Source organism: Cetorhinus maximus, chromosome 21 (assembly GCF_964194155.1).
Source record: "Cetorhinus maximus chromosome 21, sCetMax3.hap1.1, whole genome shotgun sequence".
NCBI classification, from domain to species: Eukaryota; Metazoa; Chordata; class Chondrichthyes; order Lamniformes; family Cetorhinidae; genus Cetorhinus; species Cetorhinus maximus.
In genome coordinates, this window is record NC_135899.1 from 50,373,241 (window position 1) to 50,390,398 (window position 17,158).

The window sequence follows — 17,158 nt, forward strand, 5'->3', positions numbered from 1 at the left end:
AGCGGCAGTTCCCATCGCTGCAAAAAGCGACGGACGCTGCATCTCACTGATTGCGGAAGCGGCTGTGAGCAGCGCGCGCCGGGCCAGGCCGTCAATCAGCGGTTGCCCCGGGTAACGGGAGCGCGAGCCGGGCCGAGGGTGCGCATGGAGCGGGTTCCATGGTGACCTGGCGGCTGCTGCAGCGGCTGATGAGGAGCCAGGTAGCGGTGGCGGCGACGGCGGCGGGCGGTGAGCAGCCCTGGGCCCCGGCCCGCTTGCTGTGGCTGCCCGCGGCCGGGGCGGCTGCGGGAGCCGGGCCTATTCCCAGGCCGCAGCCTCGGGCCGGAGTAGCAGGTAAATTGGGGATTTGGAGGATGCTGGTGTCGCCCGCTTTAGCAGCCGTTATAAGTTGCCGGGTAACTCGGGACCGTTTTTAAAGGGTGGATCCCCGCCCTATGACGGGGGTGCTGCAGCTGTGACCCAGGCCACTGTGGAGGGGAGCCTGACCCTGGCCCTATGTCTGCGGGTTGCATCATCCAGGCAGGGAGGAGAGAATTGCAGATGTTTGCAGCCGTGACCAGGTAACCTGGGCTAGGCCAATGTTAAGAGTATAATCCTGCATTCTGCCCATAGACATCCCAGCTACATGATGGCTGGTGTACATAGAGGTAACATTCTTCTGGTCTATGTTAGCTCAAAGTTGCAAATGCATTTCAGATTCGTTTGGCCCCCGTTGCAACCACATTTTAATCACGCAGGAGGAAGACTGTCTCATCGACGAAGAACCTTCCTACTCCAGTTGCAGCATTTAATTTCCAAAATAATTTCAAGGTTTTTTACTGTTAGGATTGCATCTAGATGCCCAATCCATGTATTTATGTGAAGAACTTCTGATATGACCCCTATATTTAGCCTTTGCTACTGCGTCCCTTGTTCTTTTGTTGCAGTTTAATTAAAAGTAATATTCTGGATTTCGCTTTTCCATTTCCCTAATTATGTTGGAGATTTCTATAATATGTCTTTGCAAGTGTATAGTCCATCCAAATTGTCTTCTACCATTCTGTGTTCGTGAAAGGACCTGTAGTTTGCGATATCTTCCCTTACAAGTTGTGCTGTGTAAGGCGGGTAACATGAATTTGTATCGTGTCTTTAATATGGATGGTTTTCCAAGGTGCTTCATAGAAGTGTAATCGGACAATTTGTTTTTGAGGAGAAAATTCTTTTCCAGATCTTCGGCCAGCTTACAGGAGAATTTGAAATGTCCTGTTTTAAAGTTTGACCAAATATTTAATTTAAAAAGGAACCCTTTAATGTTCCTTCGATTATTTCTGAACTGTTCATTACTTAGTTTTGAATCTGGGTAGCAATTTAAGCTACAAACAGACGTATCCCACAGAAATAGTTCATTTACTGTTTGTTCTTTCAATCCTGGTGTCGCTCAGCACTGACCTTGACCAGGTACTGGCACTAACTGCCTGGAATAAATTGTAAGATAGGGAGTAGAGATGTAAACTTTAGTGATGCTGAGAGCCCAATTGGATGCAAGGCTGGGAGAGCTGAAATACTGGAGAGATGATCATCAGAGAACAATTATTTGGCAATTCTGCTATTCCAATTTACACCTCTTCTGGATTTATCTTCTGTTTCTTTACTAGTCACATTATCATCTCCTTTTGCCTTGCACCGTCATCCCTTTAGACAGTTAGCCTCTCTTTTTCATCTCTAACTTTTTCCAGTGCTATTGAAGGATCTTCAATCTGAAATGTTAATTCTATTTTTATCTCTGCAAAGATGCTGAGTATTTCTAGCATCTGCAGAATTTTGCTTTTCTGTCATTGGGCTGATGGATCCTAGCCTTGATTTTTCTAAACCTCCTTTAAGGTGATCAGGACACCATTGTACAAGAATGTCGGCTTCAACATGCATGTGATTACATGCTTATTTTCACCCGCGAAACATTTGATGAATACACAGCTCAATGTGCAACTGTTCTCTTTACCCCAGATTGGAAAGAGGTCTTAACAGAGACTGCAAAGGTTCTCCAGTGTGGTCGGGTAGTGGCAGTTCCTACAGACACAATCTATGGAATCACCTGCCTTGCGCAGAATTCTGAAGCCATCCGAAGGATTTATGAAATCAAAGGACGGAATGAGGATAAGCCTTTAGCTATTTGTGTTGGAAATGTGGAAGATATATATAAGTGAGTGCAAGCGCAGAACATATTGAATCTAAAAATGCTATCTGATATTTCATTGTATTTGTGTATGTGAATCTGTATGGTTTCAGACTGTTCTTTAACTCCTGCCTATGACTCATAGCACATATTTAAAGGTTCTATTAGTTTCTAAGTACAGGCACAAGGAGGTCAGGCTCTTCTTTGGAAAAGAGCAATCTTGGATGTGGCCTAGTTCAGGTTGTCAAGATTTTGAAATAAATGGACGTTTGATCCAAGCAAATTCGTCAGTATGATGAAGGGTTTTAAGAACCAAGGAATGTTTGCTGATAGTTGGGTGCAAGCAGGATACCTGGTACGATTTCTCAATCCAGAAGCTAATAGAATAGTGCAGTAGATTAATGGGGAAGTCAACAATATAAATGACATTGAGACAATTAGTTGAGTCCCTGGAGTGAGAAGGGATTGGAAGAGATGGCATCAGGGTGAATAGATGGCGTTAATTTATCTTAAAAGGTTTCATTTTGACCCTTTTGCTGTTCCTAAACACATTTTTCAAGATTAATCACCCTTTATCGTTTGGCAATATAGAAAATACTAGTCTACAGATATTTTGTGGATTGAGTACTTTCCTTTGTTTCCACAGGTACTGTAATGTCACTGTTTCTGATCAGGTATTAAGAGATCTCCTGCCAGGACCTGTAACATTGGTCTTCCAGCGGTCAGATGAGCTGAACAAAGATTTGAACCCTTTCACTGATGTAAGAATGAATTGAATAATCTGTGCTTTTTGTTTGGTCACATGGCTTTGCTGTTTTTTTTATTGGAGAGCGACTTAAACTCAAACTGTGACAAGATTAAAAGGTCACCCTTCAAAATGTCTATTGCTTGATATTTTTATCATGATTGCTGCCACCTTGTGATGCTGAATTTGTCATAGTGTTTATTTTGCTTGCAGTTGGTGGGAGTACGTATTCCAAAGCATCCATTTATTCAGAAGTTAGCACAGATGTGTGGTGAACCTCTGGCTTTGACAAGTGCCAATCTCAGCTCTCAATCTAGCACACTAACCTCAGAGGTGGGTATTTGCTCAGTACTGGTAACCACTTTTTGTTCAACACAGTTCCTCGGGCTCTCTCAGCCTTCCAGTATTGCTCTTTGACTATTTTCTATTGTGACAATGTGACAAAGCATGTGTTGACGTGGCAGGTGGCTGTTGATAGATGGGCTTGACTTAGCCTTTGAACTTCCTAGCAGATGCCATTGGAAAGAAATCAAAAGCCCTTCTTTCCATTTCACAAGGCCCAGAAGTGATATAAATATGAGACTGTAAGAAACAGCGAGAAATTAGACATTTTCAAGACATCAAGAATAAAAGAATTGCTGAGGCAGTGGGAAGAGAGGCAGGTGGAAATTGAAGAAACTGACCAGGAGGAGCAGGCTTAAGAAGTCCAGGCAATATGCTACAATCAATTGTGATCACAGAGGTTAACAGGTAACTTCTTTAGCCTGGAAATGGTGCAGAAAAGGTGCTGAGAGTGTAAGAGGACTGTCTTCCAGTCTTGAAAGGAGGTAAATGAGAAGGAATATTATAGAAGAATATGAGATACTAAGCTGAATAGAAAATGTTTATCTGGTGCACTCTTTCAAATTAAGCTATAGTTGTAGGATAGCTGTAGGAGATCAGGATGTAGAATTGGATTGGGTGGAGATGAGGAATAGGGGGAAATAGTCATTAGTGGGAGTGGCCTACAGGCCCCTTAACAGTTGCCACAGTGTAGAACAAAGTATTCAAGAGAAAATATTGTGTGTTTGTGATAAAGGGGTGGCAATAATCTACACACAAACTGAAAAAATCAGATTGGCAGTAGTAGCCTGAATAAGGAGTTCTTAGAATGCTTTTGAGAGAGTTTTTTTTTTAGAGCAGCATGTTCTGGAACCAACCAGAGAGCAGGTTATATTAGTCTTGGTATTGTGTAACATGACAGGGTTAACTAATGACCTCTGAGTAAAGGCACCCCTAGATAGCAGTGACCCCACATCCGATTGAATTTTACACCCAGTTTGAAAGGGAGAAGAGTGGGTCTAAGACTAGTTTCTTAAACTTAAATAAGGGCAACTATTTGGGGATGAAAGCTGAGCTAGCTGAAGTAAACTGGGAGATTAGGCTAGAGGATAGGTCAATAGAGAAGCAGTGGCAGACATTTAAGGGGACATTTTAGAGTATTCAGAATTAAGCACATTCCTACTATAAAGAAAAATTCTAAGGGGAGGACCCACCATCCATGGTTAACTAAAGATATTAAGGAAAGCATCAAATTTAAGGAAAAAGCATACAGGTCGACAAAGATGAGTGGCAAGAAAGATGATTGGACAGAATATAAAGAACAGCAGAGAATGGCTAAAAGGTTAATCAGGAGAAAGAAATTAGAGTATGAGAGGAAGCTAGCTAGAAACGTAAAAACGGATAGCAAGAGTTTCTACAGGTATCTAAAAAGGAAGAAAGTAAGTAAAGTGAGCATTGGTCCTCTAGAGAGTGACAGTGGGAACTTAATAGTAGACAGTAAGGAAATGGCAGAAGAAATGAACAAATAACTATAGAGCATACAAAAAATATTCCAGTAATAGCTGCAAATCAGGAGGTGAATGGGAGAAAGGAACTTGGTGAAATTGAAATCACTAGGGAAACGGTACTGAGCAAGCTGATGGAGCTGCAGGCTGGCAAGTCTCCGGGTCCCGATGGACTACATCCTATGGTCTTAAAAGAGGTGGCTAATGAGGTAGTCGATGCGCTGGTGTTAATTTTCCAAAATTTGCTAGATTCTGGAAAGGTTCCATCAGACTGGAAAGTAGCAAATATAACCCCCTATTCAAGAAGGGAGGGAGGCAGAAAACAGGAAACTTATAGGACTGTTAGCTTGACATCTGTTGTGGGGAAAATATTAGAATTGATCATTAAGGAGGTTATAGCTGGGCACTTAGAAGGGCTCAAGGCAATAGGGAAGAGTCAGCATGGTTTTGTGAAAGGAAAATTATGTTTAACCAATTTATTGGGAGTTTTTTGAAGGAGTAAAATGTGCAGTGGATAAAGGGAGCCTGTAGACTTACTGTACTTGGATTTCCAGAAGGCATTTGATAAGGTGCCACATCAAAGATTATTATGGAAAATAAAAGTGCATGGTGTAGTGGGTAACATATTAGCATGGATAGAAGATTGGCTGGCAGAAAGTATGCATAAAGGGGTCTTTTTCTGATTGGCAGACGGGGCGAGTGGAGTCCCACAGGGGCCTGTACTGGGGCCTCAACTTTTTACGATTTACATCAATGACTTAGGTGAGGGGAGTGAAGACATGGTAGCTAAATTTACAGATGACACAAAGACAGTTAGGAAAGTATGTTGTGAAGAGGACATGAGGAGGTTGCAGATGGATGTAATTGCACCCTTTTTGTTCCTTAGCTGTAGCCAAATTGATTCTGTCCTTGAACCCTCTGGGATATCCTCTTTCTCCAGCGCTGCAGTGCTCTCCTTAACCAATACCGCCACTCCTCCTCCTTTTCTTCCTTTCCTATCTTTTCTGAATACCTTGTATCCGGGAATATTTAACACCCAGTCCTGCCCTTCCTTGAGCCAGGTGTCTGTTATCGCCACAACATCATATTTCCACATGGCAAACTGCACCTGTAACTCTCCAATCTTATTTACTCTACTCTGTGTATTCACATACATGCACAGTAACCCTGATTTAGACTTCATGACTTTGTCCCTTACTCCGACTCCACCTTACTATTCTCTATACTAGTGCTATCTGTCTCTCCCAGTAATTTGTGCACCCTGGTATTCCTCTCTAATACTCTTTCCTGGTTCCCACACCCTTGCCGAATTAGCTTAAAACTCTCCCAATAGCACTAACTGTTGAGATTGCTGGGTTTTTGTTGGACAAGTGATTTAAGGGTTATGAACCCGAGGTGGATAGATGGAGTTAAGGTAAGGTCAGCTATGACCTAATTGAATAGTGGACCAAGCTTGAGGGGCTGAGTGGCTTACTCTGTTTCCTATGTTCCAGATTGAATCTTCAAACAGTGTCGAATACCTGGAATAGTCTCTGAGTAATACGCAGGATTTATTTGAGGCCGCAGTGATCCATTTTGTTTTCCTTATCTGTACTTCGATCACCTGAACTGTTATTGAATTTTCACTCTGACTGTAGATTACTATGGAAACAAACATACACACATCTATTAATGGCTCAGTCTGCATCATCTATACTTGCCCCAATTAATTTAAAAACAAAAATGCGGCAAACCATTGAGCAACTTTATCACAGTGAGTTTCTTGTTGGTATCTCAGCTGAGTTTGAAGTTTTCAGTGTATAATACCTCTGGCATTGTGTGCATGGACTACTCATGACATCTCCCATTACCTAGTCTTACAGTACATGTCACGGGCAGGTTTATGTGAAGTTCTAGTGAGTTTTGTCCTTGTGAAATTGAGGGATGTTTACACTGGGAGGGATTGAAGCCATTTTGGACATTCCATATCTGTGTCAGCCACTCAAATTAGGATGTAGAATCATAGAATAGTACAGCACAGAAGGAAGCCGTTTGTCCCGTGGTGTTTATGCTGGTTCTTTTGAAGAACAATCTAGTTAGTCTTACTTGCTCTATCCCTATATTCCTGCATTTTTTTTCCTTCAAGTATTTAATGAATTTCCTTTTGAAAGCTACTGTTGAATCTGTATTCTCCACCCTATCTGCCAGTGCATTCCAAATTTTAACTTCTCATTGCATAAGAGGTCTTTCCTCAGGTTGCCTCTTTTTTTGCCAGTCACCTTAAATCCGAGCCCTCTAGTTATCGACCCTTTAGCCACCAGAAACAGTTGCTCTTTATTCAATGTATTTAAACCCTGCATGATTTTAAATACCTGTATCAAATCTCCTCCTGGCCTTCTCTGCTCTAAGAGGATCACCAGGCTATCCACACAACCGTGGCCCCTTTCTAGTAAATCTATTTCATACCCTCTCCAAAGCATTTGTGTCCTTCCCAAAGTGTGGTGCTCTGAATTGAACACAGTACTCCAGTTGGGGCCAAGCTAGTGTTTTATATTATATTGTTGGCTGCAAAGTAAACCTCCCATTACTGTCACTTCCTCCTAAGAACGCTCCGGCTGTGCCAACTGTTGTCTCTCTTGATTGGGGCTAGCTAGTCACAAAGTATGGGCAGTTTTTCCAAACTCTCTTCCGTTAAGACCTGTGCCAGATTTTGGTTCTTTCAGGCCAGGCTAAACTTGAACTCGGGCCTCAGACGTGAATCGGCATTGTAGCAACGCACTCCCCAGTTCCTGTTCATTACTGATGTCAATTGTTCTGTTCGTCTAACTGTACATAAGTAAAAATCGAGTAGAAAAGAAATCTGACCTTGTGAACAATTTTCTCCCAAACTTCTGTAGGAATTTCGGGACCTTTGGCCTTTGTTGGGTCTTGTTGTTGATGGTGGACCTATTGGCAACATGAACCCTGAATGTCGGTTGGGATCAACAGTAGTTAACTTGGGCACACCTGGAAAATACAGCATCATCAGGCCTGGTTGGTAAGCATCCATTTTACGTTTTGAATAGACAATGTCTCTTTCAGGAGTCAAAATATTTTTTTCCCCCAAGTGCTCCTTGTTCGATTTCCTTGAGGACTACGTTTTGTTTTCTCACTAATTCCTTTATTGAGGTAATGTAGTCATGTAGTACCATAATCTTCTGTATTGGGGTTGAATTTTAGGGTTTCTGTCTTTAGGTAGATAAGGTAGTACATATACCAAAAACTGTACATAGGTTATTAAGCCTTTTAACTTGGAATCAGTAAATAAAGAGAAGCTGTTTCTGGTAGCTGAAGGGTCGATAACCAGAGGGCACAGATTTAAGGTGACTGGCAAAAGAACCAGAGACAACATGAGGAAAAGCTTCTTCTGCAACACATGGTTAAGATTTGGAATGCACTGCCAGACAGGGTGGTGAATACAGATTCAACAGTAACTTTCACAAGGAAATTAATTAAATACTTGAAGGAAAGAAATGTAAGGATATGGGAATATAACAAATAAGACTAACTGGATTGTTCTTGATACATACATATGCATTAGGAGCCCCTTGAGCCTGCTCCGCCATTCAATAAGATCATGGCTGATCTGATTGTAACCTCAATACTACATTCCCACTACCCTGATAACTTTTCACCCCTTGCTTATCAAGAATCTGTCTAGCTCTGCCTTAAAAAATATTCAAAGACTCTGCTTCCACTGCCTTTTGAGGGAGAGAGTTCCAAAGATTGTACCCTCCGACAGAAAAAAAATTCTTCTCATCTCTGTCTTAAATTGGTGACCCCTTATTTTTAAACAGTGACCCTTCAAAACAGCAAGCATAGACACCACAGGACAAATGGCCTCCTTCTGTGCTGTACTATTCTATAATTCTGCATCCTAATTACAGAGTGGCTGACATAGGTATGGAATGTCCAAAATGGCTTCAATCCCCCCAATGCAAACACCCCTCAATTTCAAAAGGATAAAACTCGCCAGAATCTCACATAAACCTGCCCATGACATGTACTGTAAACTAGGTAATGGGAGAAATCACGAGTAGTCCATGCACACACTGCCAGAGGTCTTACACACTGAAAACTTCAAACTCAGTGGAGAATCCCACAAGAATCTCAGTGCGATAAAGTTACTCAATGGTTTGTTGGATTTTTGTTTTAAGTGGGGCAAGCATAGACGATGCAGACTGAGCCATTAAAAGATCTGTGCGTATTTGTTTCCATAGTAATCTAGAGTCAACAGTGTGAAAATTCAGTAACTGTTTAAGTAAATTCAGATGATGTAAGTATGGGTAAGGGAAACAAACAATGTTTTTGTTAATTTAATATAAATAAACCTCGTATACCTCATTTCCAAAATGAAAATTCTAACTATTTACTATAAAGTAATTTCTTGGGAATGAGTCTCACATCTATAGCCCCTTTTAAAAATAATTGCTAGCAATTAGTACCCTCCAGCATTCTTTGGTCTTGTTCTGTCCATTTCAAGTTTCTTTCCCCTCAATACTTCAATTTAATGTGAGTGCTGACAAACGTGTCAGAATACTGACTTCCAAAGGCCCAACTGTACAGAAAGGGGAATACGCATAAATTAGTTAAGCACCAAACTAACCATCAAATAATAAATTGTTTAGTTCACATATACTTTATATTTCAGTGATTTTTTTTTTCTCCAAGCTAATGCACCTCCTCACATGATCATTTGTGCTTTAATGAAACACAGATTGGTACCCCTTAGCACAGAGGCACCTAGTTACATTAAAGACATGGACCACTTTAAAGACATGGTTAACTCATTAACTGTACCCCTCTGCCCCCAATGCCAGGCTTTACAATGGACATTGCTATCGGTACATAAATATAGAAACAGACAGAGGTATACTGGTTGTTCGGAATATCTTTAGTAAATTTCCCCAGCCTGACAGACCAGATGAAACTATAATCCGTTACTACACTTGGGTTTAACAAAAAAACGACTTTGAATTCAGTAATAAATTTTATCTTCATATCAAAGGGAAACATATGAGTGAGAAAGTTGCCGGAGCCCACGCAACTATATATACATGGCAGATTGGGAGGAGTGTATTTAAAAAGTGTCCCACCCTCCCAAGTAGTACTATAGATATTTGGATAGCACATGGGCCATTTGGATTCGCACAGAAGCAGAGTTAGAAGAATTCATCAATACCCTCAATAATCACGACCCATCCATTAAACTTAAAGCCACAACACAACGATAGCTGTAAATTCCTAGATACCGCAGTATTTAAAATGGCGCAAGAAAACAACAGGGATAAGCTTGCAACATAAGTTTTTTTTTCAAAATAACTGAGACACGTGCATACACACTTTACTCCTTGGAAATTATGGGGCTTGAAAGTAATATGAACTATACACCACCACAAAGGAAAAGAAAAGAGAGACAGGGGATTGCAAACTTAGCAATACAGTTAGCAAATGGTTTGAATCCATTATAAGGCAGGACAGTTTTTCACCCAGACTTATAATTGGAAATACTTGTCAAAATCCCCTGCTTGACCGAATTCTTAATCCCTATGGGTAGATTAACAGAAGAAGCCATTTCTTACTCCCTGGATCATGGGAATTATCATCAGTGCTATTGCTATCACTGTTCTGATCATTTGAGTTTCTTGTTTGTGGAGACAGCTGCCAGCATCCCAGCACTGTGACGATTAAAGTGATCGATTTTCGTAACATTGTTCCTTTCCTTGTTGGATTTGGAGGACAACAGTGCCTACGAAGTTCCTTAAATCTCTTCCAATGACTTGTCCTCCAGCAATGTTCAACTCACCAGAGAGTTTCTCACTTCCTGGCTAACCAAAGCCTTCAAACCTTTATCATTAAAATGGCCTGCTCTCAAGGCTGGCACTTGGGACATCTAGAATAACTGCTCCAGTTCCCCCAATCACAGGATCCCTCTCTCCTGCCAATATTGCTCCTCCAGTCATAGATCCTGTCTCTGGAGGAGCAGCAAGAGTGAGAGAGAGGGAACCTGTGATTCAAGGATCTGGAGCAGTGAGCATGGAAGAGATGGGATCGTTGATTGGAGAAGTTCCTTACAGATTCTATCTCTTCCACGTGTGAGGTTGGTTTTTCTCCCTTTGGTTGCCCCTGTGATTGATATTTGCAGCCTTTTTAGGAGCTTTCAAGGGTGAATTCACACCACATTCTCAGGCACTGCATTCCTGACCGTAACCACTGGCTGCATGAAAATGTTTTTTTCTCATTGCTTTTGCTTCTTTCATCAATTATTTTAAATCTGTGCCCTCTTGTTCTTGATCCTTTCATGAGTGGGAACAGTTTCTGTGTATCTATTCTCTCCAGACCCCTCATGATTTTGAATGTTTTTAAAAATTCTTTCATGGGATGTGAGCATCACATCAAGGCCAACATTTGTTTCCCATCCTGAATTGCCCTTGAACTGAGTGGCCTGCTAGGCCATTTGCAAAGGCAGTTAAGAGTCAACCAAATTATTGTGGATCTAGAGTCACATGTAGGCCAGACTGGTAAGGATGGCAGATTTCCTTCCCTAAAGGATATTGGTGAACTAGATGGAATTTTACAACAACCGATGATAGTTTCATGGTCACCATTACTGAGACTAGTATTATATATATTCCAGATTATTTATATTAGATATTATTTATATTATTATTTTATATATGTTATTTATATTCCAGATTTATTAATTGAATAATATCCTTTAGGGAAGGAAATTACCATCCTTACGCAGTCTGGCCTACATGTGACTCCAGACCCAGAATAATGTGGTTGAATTTAAATTCCGCCAGCTGCCGTGGTGGAATTTGAACCCATGACTCCAGATTACTAGCCTTGGCCTCTGGATTACCAGTCCAGTGACATTACCACTACGCCACCATCCCCCCCATACAATACCTCGATCAAATCTCCTCTCAGGCTTCTCTTCTCCAAGGGAAACATTCCTAACTTCTCCAGTCTATCTTCGTAACTGCGTTTCTCGTCCCTGGAACGATTCTAGTGAATCTGCACTCTCTCCAATGCCTTCACACCCTTCCTAAAAGTGTGACACCCAGAACCGGACGCAGTACTCCAGCTGAGGCTGAACTAATGCCTTATAAAATTTCAACATAACCTCCTTGCTCTTGTACTCTATGCCCCTATTAATAAAGCCTAGGATATTGTACGCTTTATTAACTGTGCTCCCAACATGTCCCGTCACCTTTAATGACTTATGCACATGTACACCCAGGTCCCTGTGCTCCTGCACCCACTTGCGAATTGCATCTTTATTGTGTCTCCATGTATTCCCTATCAAAATGAATCACTTCATATTTCTCTGCATTGAATTTCATCTGCCACCTGTCTGCCCATTCCACCAATTTGTCCTTCTGAAGTTCTACACTATCCTTCTCACAAAACTTGCAAGTATTGTGAACTGTATCATCCGCAGATTTTGAAATTGTGCCCTGTACACTAAGGTCTTGATCATACATTTTTTTCTCATATTTGTTCATGGGATGTGGGTGCCGCTGACTAAGCCAGCATTTATTGCCCTTGAGAAGGTGGTCGTAAGCTGCCTTCTTGAACCGCTGCAGTCCATGTAGTGTAGGTACACCCATAGTGCTGTTAGGAAGGGAATTCCAGGTTCTTGACCCAGTGAAAGTGAAGAAGTGGCGATAAAGTTCTAAGCCAGGATGGTGTGTGGCCTGATGGGGAACTTTCGGGTGATGGTGTTCCCATGCATCTGCTGCCCTTGTCCTTCTAGGTGGCAGAGATCGTGGGTTTGAAAAGATGTCGAAGGAGCGTTGTGAGTTGCTGCAGTGCATCTTGTAGATGGTACATACTGCTGCCACTATGCGTTGGTGGTGGAGGGAGTGAATGTTGAGGGTGCTGGATGTGGTGCCAATCAAGTGAGCTACTCTGTCCTGGATGGTGTCCAGCTTCTTGAGTGTTGTTGGAGCTGCACTCATCCAAGCAAGGGGAGAGTATTCCACCACACTCCTGATTTGTGCCTTATAGATGGCGGACAGGCTTTGGGAGCCAGGGGGTGAGTTAATTCCTGCCTCAGCCAGAAGTTTCCAGCCTCAGACCTGTATAGACCCTAATACTGTAAGCCACAGTATTTATATGGCTGGTCCAGTTCAATTTCTGGTCAATACACAGCATGTTGATAGTGGGGGATTCAGTGACAGTAATGCCACTGCCTATCAAAGGGAGATAGTTAGGTTCTCTCTTGTTGGAGATGGTCATAGCCTGACATCTGTGTGGTGTGAACGTTACTTGTTATTTATCAGCCCAAGCCTGAATATTATCTAGGTCTTGCAGCATATGGGCATGCAATGCTTCAGTATTTGAGGAGTTGTGAATGGTGATGAATACTGTGTTACCACTAGCAAACATCCCCACTTCTGATCTTATGATGGAGGAAAGGTCTTTGATGAAACAGCTGGAGATGGTTGGGCCTAGGATACTACCCTAAGGAACTCCTGCGGTGATGTCCTGGGACGGAGATGAACGTCCTCCAACAGCCACAACTATCTTTCATTGAACCATCTTCAATCAATATCAGGAAAAGCAAGGGTCCCAACACTGACCCCTGGGAAACTCCACTGCAAACCATCCTCCAACCCCAGAAACACCCATTAACCACTACTATTTCCTGCCACTCAGCCAATTTCGTATCCATGTTGCTATTATCCCTTTTATTCCATGAGCCATATCCTTGCTCAAAAGCCTGCTGTGCGGTACTGTATCAAATGCCTTTTGAAAGTTCATGTACACCATATCAACAGCATCGCCCTCATCAACCCTTTCTGTTACCTATTCAGAAAAGCTCCAGCAAGTTGGTTAAACACGATTTTCCATAAGAAATCTATGCTAGCTTTTCTTAATCCACGTTTGCCCATGTGACTATTAAATTAAATTTGGGACAAAATTAAGATTAAGATGATAACTCACTGCGGTTTAAAAAAAGTCCAAATTTTCCCTCTTTCCCCCCCCGCCGCCACCCATGGTTTTTGCCAATTGTGTCCTTTGGTTACTGATCCTCTTTCAATTGCCCTTTCAAGTTTAAGTGAGTAGTGGGTTAATCAACTTAGCTTTACCGAGTCATAGATAAAAGTTAATTGTTTTAGTAGAATTTTGTTGTTTGCAAAGAACTTGCCTCATTTGGGAGTTTACTGAAGAAGTATATCACTGATTTTATTTTCTCTCTATGTTCACCCCCAAACAGTGCATTTGATGCTACGGTGGAAATTCTCCAGGATAAACATGGCTTGTCCTTGCAGTCATACAATTGACAGAAACTTCATTGGAAGCGGTTTCTTTCCTCCGTACAAAACAAATCTCTCAATACAGCGGACTCAGTCTTGCATCTGTGTCTCTATCTGTTTTTATGGGAAGTTTTGATTCCTGAGAAAACTCGTCTGTTCCTCGTCTTGTATTGGCTATGTTGTACCCACTGGTGGATCTTCTGTTGCAGGTTTGCCCTGCTGTTATTCTCCCACAGCACAGTTTAGAGCAGCGAAGGCCTGTTCCAAGAGAAATGCAAGTCATGGTCTGAGAAATTGTGCTACCTGTGGTCGCATTCTCGGTGTGCACCGATCCTGCTATGACGGGAAATCTGCTAAATTAAGTTGACCAAGACTCAGCTATATTTCAGAAGTTGCACTTTCGTTCGTCACTTCCTAATTTTCTGGGAGACTTTTGTGAGACATGACTGTCATCTTTTGTGCATTGTTCTACTATGTGACTGCTGGTGTGGAGTCCTGTGCCGGGGAGCTTCCAAAGCTCACTCTTTCTCATTGTATTGCTTCAAAATTAGTTAGGAAATATTAAACGGGAGCTCAGTTTGAACATTGATAACTGTAGTGGAATTGTAGGAAAGACTCTCAAATGCACTCTGCTACCTCAGGTACAATTATTTGTATAGTTTTTAATTTAAAAAAATTGCTGCTTCAAGTGTGCTGTGATAGGATACGACTTTTATGAATGAATTTAAAGCATAAAGTCCAGGTTAAGTTTATCTGGAGTAAGGACAAGCAAACAAAATGCAAAGATACTATGCTCCAGTGTCATATAATTGATGGTTGATAGGGATGTAGTTTGCGGGGGGGAGCAGGAGACCCTTTCCTCCTCTGTTACTGGCAGTAAAGGTTGTGCTAATCATTCCTCTCTTGAAGCTGAGTAAATGGACAACTTGTAGCTGGCACTTCAACAATTTTGTTTTTAATTCAAGAGGTTGGAGGTTTATGACCAGGTTTTGTGGCTGACTCTTTCCTGCACCTCCCCTTTTCTGCACCCCTCTTTTCTCTTTTTCCCCTTTTCCCCCCTCTCTCCTCCCACTCTCTTCCCCTTCTCTCGCCTCCTCCCTTCCCCTCTCCCTCTTTCTCCCCCTCTCTTTTTCCCCCCAGTTAATGGTCTTTGTTCAACAAGGATGGGGGCTAGTGGCCATCTGCCTCTTTTCCCAACCCTGACACCTTCCTACTGGAAAGGAATTCTGTTCCTTTACCAAAAGGGCACTAGCTTGGGGGGGGTGGGGCGTGAGGTGGCTAGTGCTAAATATAGCAGCCTTGCCCATCTGCTCCAACTGGTGGACATACCCTTGTGAAAAATATGAAAGTAGCATCTGAAATAATGAAAACTAAGAACAGGAACATAAAAATTATGTACCTAAAGCTTTTATTTTGATCAGTAGAGTGACAAGTTAACACTCACTATTGAGCAGCCATGTAGATTTTCAATTGAAGATAATATTCAATGCTGCATTGAAAATTGAATATGTTTGTTAAATTATTTTTTTAAATTATGATGACGATTCATAGGGTATTAAATACTTGTAGGTATGAGAAATCCAAATAAATATCCCTACATTTAGGTTTGTACCATTGATTTGCAATTCAGTAGTTACGGAAGCATTGCGGGGAGTGCGGGGTAAGAGGAAAATTGCTCTTTGTCATGCCTTCTCCATTCAGTGAGTACAGCCATTTGTTTATCTGTTTTGAGCTGTGATAATTTGCTCCCTTAAGTCAAACTTAATTTTGTTGAATATGGTCTTAATATGTACCTCATAAATTACTGGTGCCTTGGTTAACATCTATTAAAAATTGAAAAAAAATGCAGGTAAAATGCAGAAAAATACATTGTGGGAAATCTGTCATTCTACGAGACACTGGCTGTTTACAGACTTTGCTAGTGGAGAAAATTGAGCATTTTCCACTTGAGAACAGGGTAAGTTCCTGTGTGCTAGTAGAAGGGCTCACAGGAGAGTGGAGGTGCCACTGATTAAAGTTTGCTTGCAGAGTGAGATTGTTACAGGGCTACTAACAATGGGTGTGATCCCAAGCTTAGCCATGCAAGGGGTAGACAATTTGCTAGGGAATGAGCTGGCAGGCTGGAGGTTAGTACCCCCAAAAAGTGAAAGACAGTCCAGAGAGGCTAAAAAGGCTGTAGAATGCCAGCATGGATCTGCTGAGGTGCTGGGAACCAAGAGAGGTTCAGAGGCTCTACAGTGGATAATAGAATTCCTGAGTCTTGAAGTGGCAAAGGAGCAGCCACTTGAATTTAAAAAGGCCTAAGCCAGGCCAGTAGAAGTAAAAGAGATTCATGAAAGGGCTGTAATGGTTAAAAAGGATGAAGGAAGAGAGCCAGTGATCTAGTTAGCATACCTTCATGTCAGATTTAAATGCAGACCAGGGAAGTTCCTAAAGAGACCAAGAGGGAGTGAAGGTGATGCCCCACTCAGTCAAAGAGCCACAGGGGAGTACAGCAGGAGCTGAACATCCACTTGGGGTCTGTAGTGTTCCAGGGAACATGGAACAGCTTAGGGGAAAGCCTATTCCCAAAACAGGAGGAAGTGAAGGGGATGTACCCCAATGTAAACAACATTTGTGGAGAACACAAGGGGAATATCGGTGAAATTCATGTTGGTTACCTACTGATAAGCAAATTGAACAAGATCAAGTTTTAAACCTCAACAAGCCCAGAAGCACTGATATAAAATTCACCAAAAGTGAGGTGCCGAACAACAGCCCGGAATTCCTACAGGAGGCAAAAATCAGCCCACTAACCTCCTAGAAATCAAATTTGTAAAAGTGCCTAGGTTTGAGCTATTAACTTCACAGGTCAGAGAGGTGGACAGCGAAGGGTTAAAACTGATCAGAGCAGACCAGGCTAGCAATCAGGATAATTTGCATAATCATACTTGGCCCCTTGTGTTCTCCACAAATGTTGTTTACATTGAGGTATGTCCCCTTCACTTTCTCCTGTTTTGGGAATAGGCTTTCCCCTAAGCGGTTCCATGTCCCCTGGAACGCTACAGACCCCCAAGTGGATGTTCAGCTCCTGCTGTACTCCCCTGTACATACCTAGGAACTAACAGGCATGTGAAAGGACCAAACCCTTTAGGTAATACTTTATCCT

The 17,158-nt window shown here is 42.0% G+C and overlaps 1 protein-coding gene across 1 annotated transcript; it reads left to right on the forward strand.

Annotated features, from left to right (window-relative positions):
* Positions 1 to 15: 15 nt before the first annotated feature.
* On the forward strand, positions 16 to 15,875 carry yrdc (yrdC N(6)-threonylcarbamoyltransferase domain containing). Its single transcript, XM_078566925.1, has 6 exons — positions 16 to 333; positions 1,984 to 2,179; positions 2,799 to 2,913; positions 3,111 to 3,230; positions 7,600 to 7,739; positions 13,971 to 15,875. The coding sequence occupies exons 1-6, from the start codon at positions 159 to 161 to the stop codon at positions 14,035 to 14,037; spliced, it is 813 nt and encodes a 270-aa protein (XP_078423051.1). The 5' UTR covers positions 16 to 158; the 3' UTR covers positions 14,038 to 15,875.
* Positions 15,876 to 17,158: the final 1,283 nt, after the last annotated feature.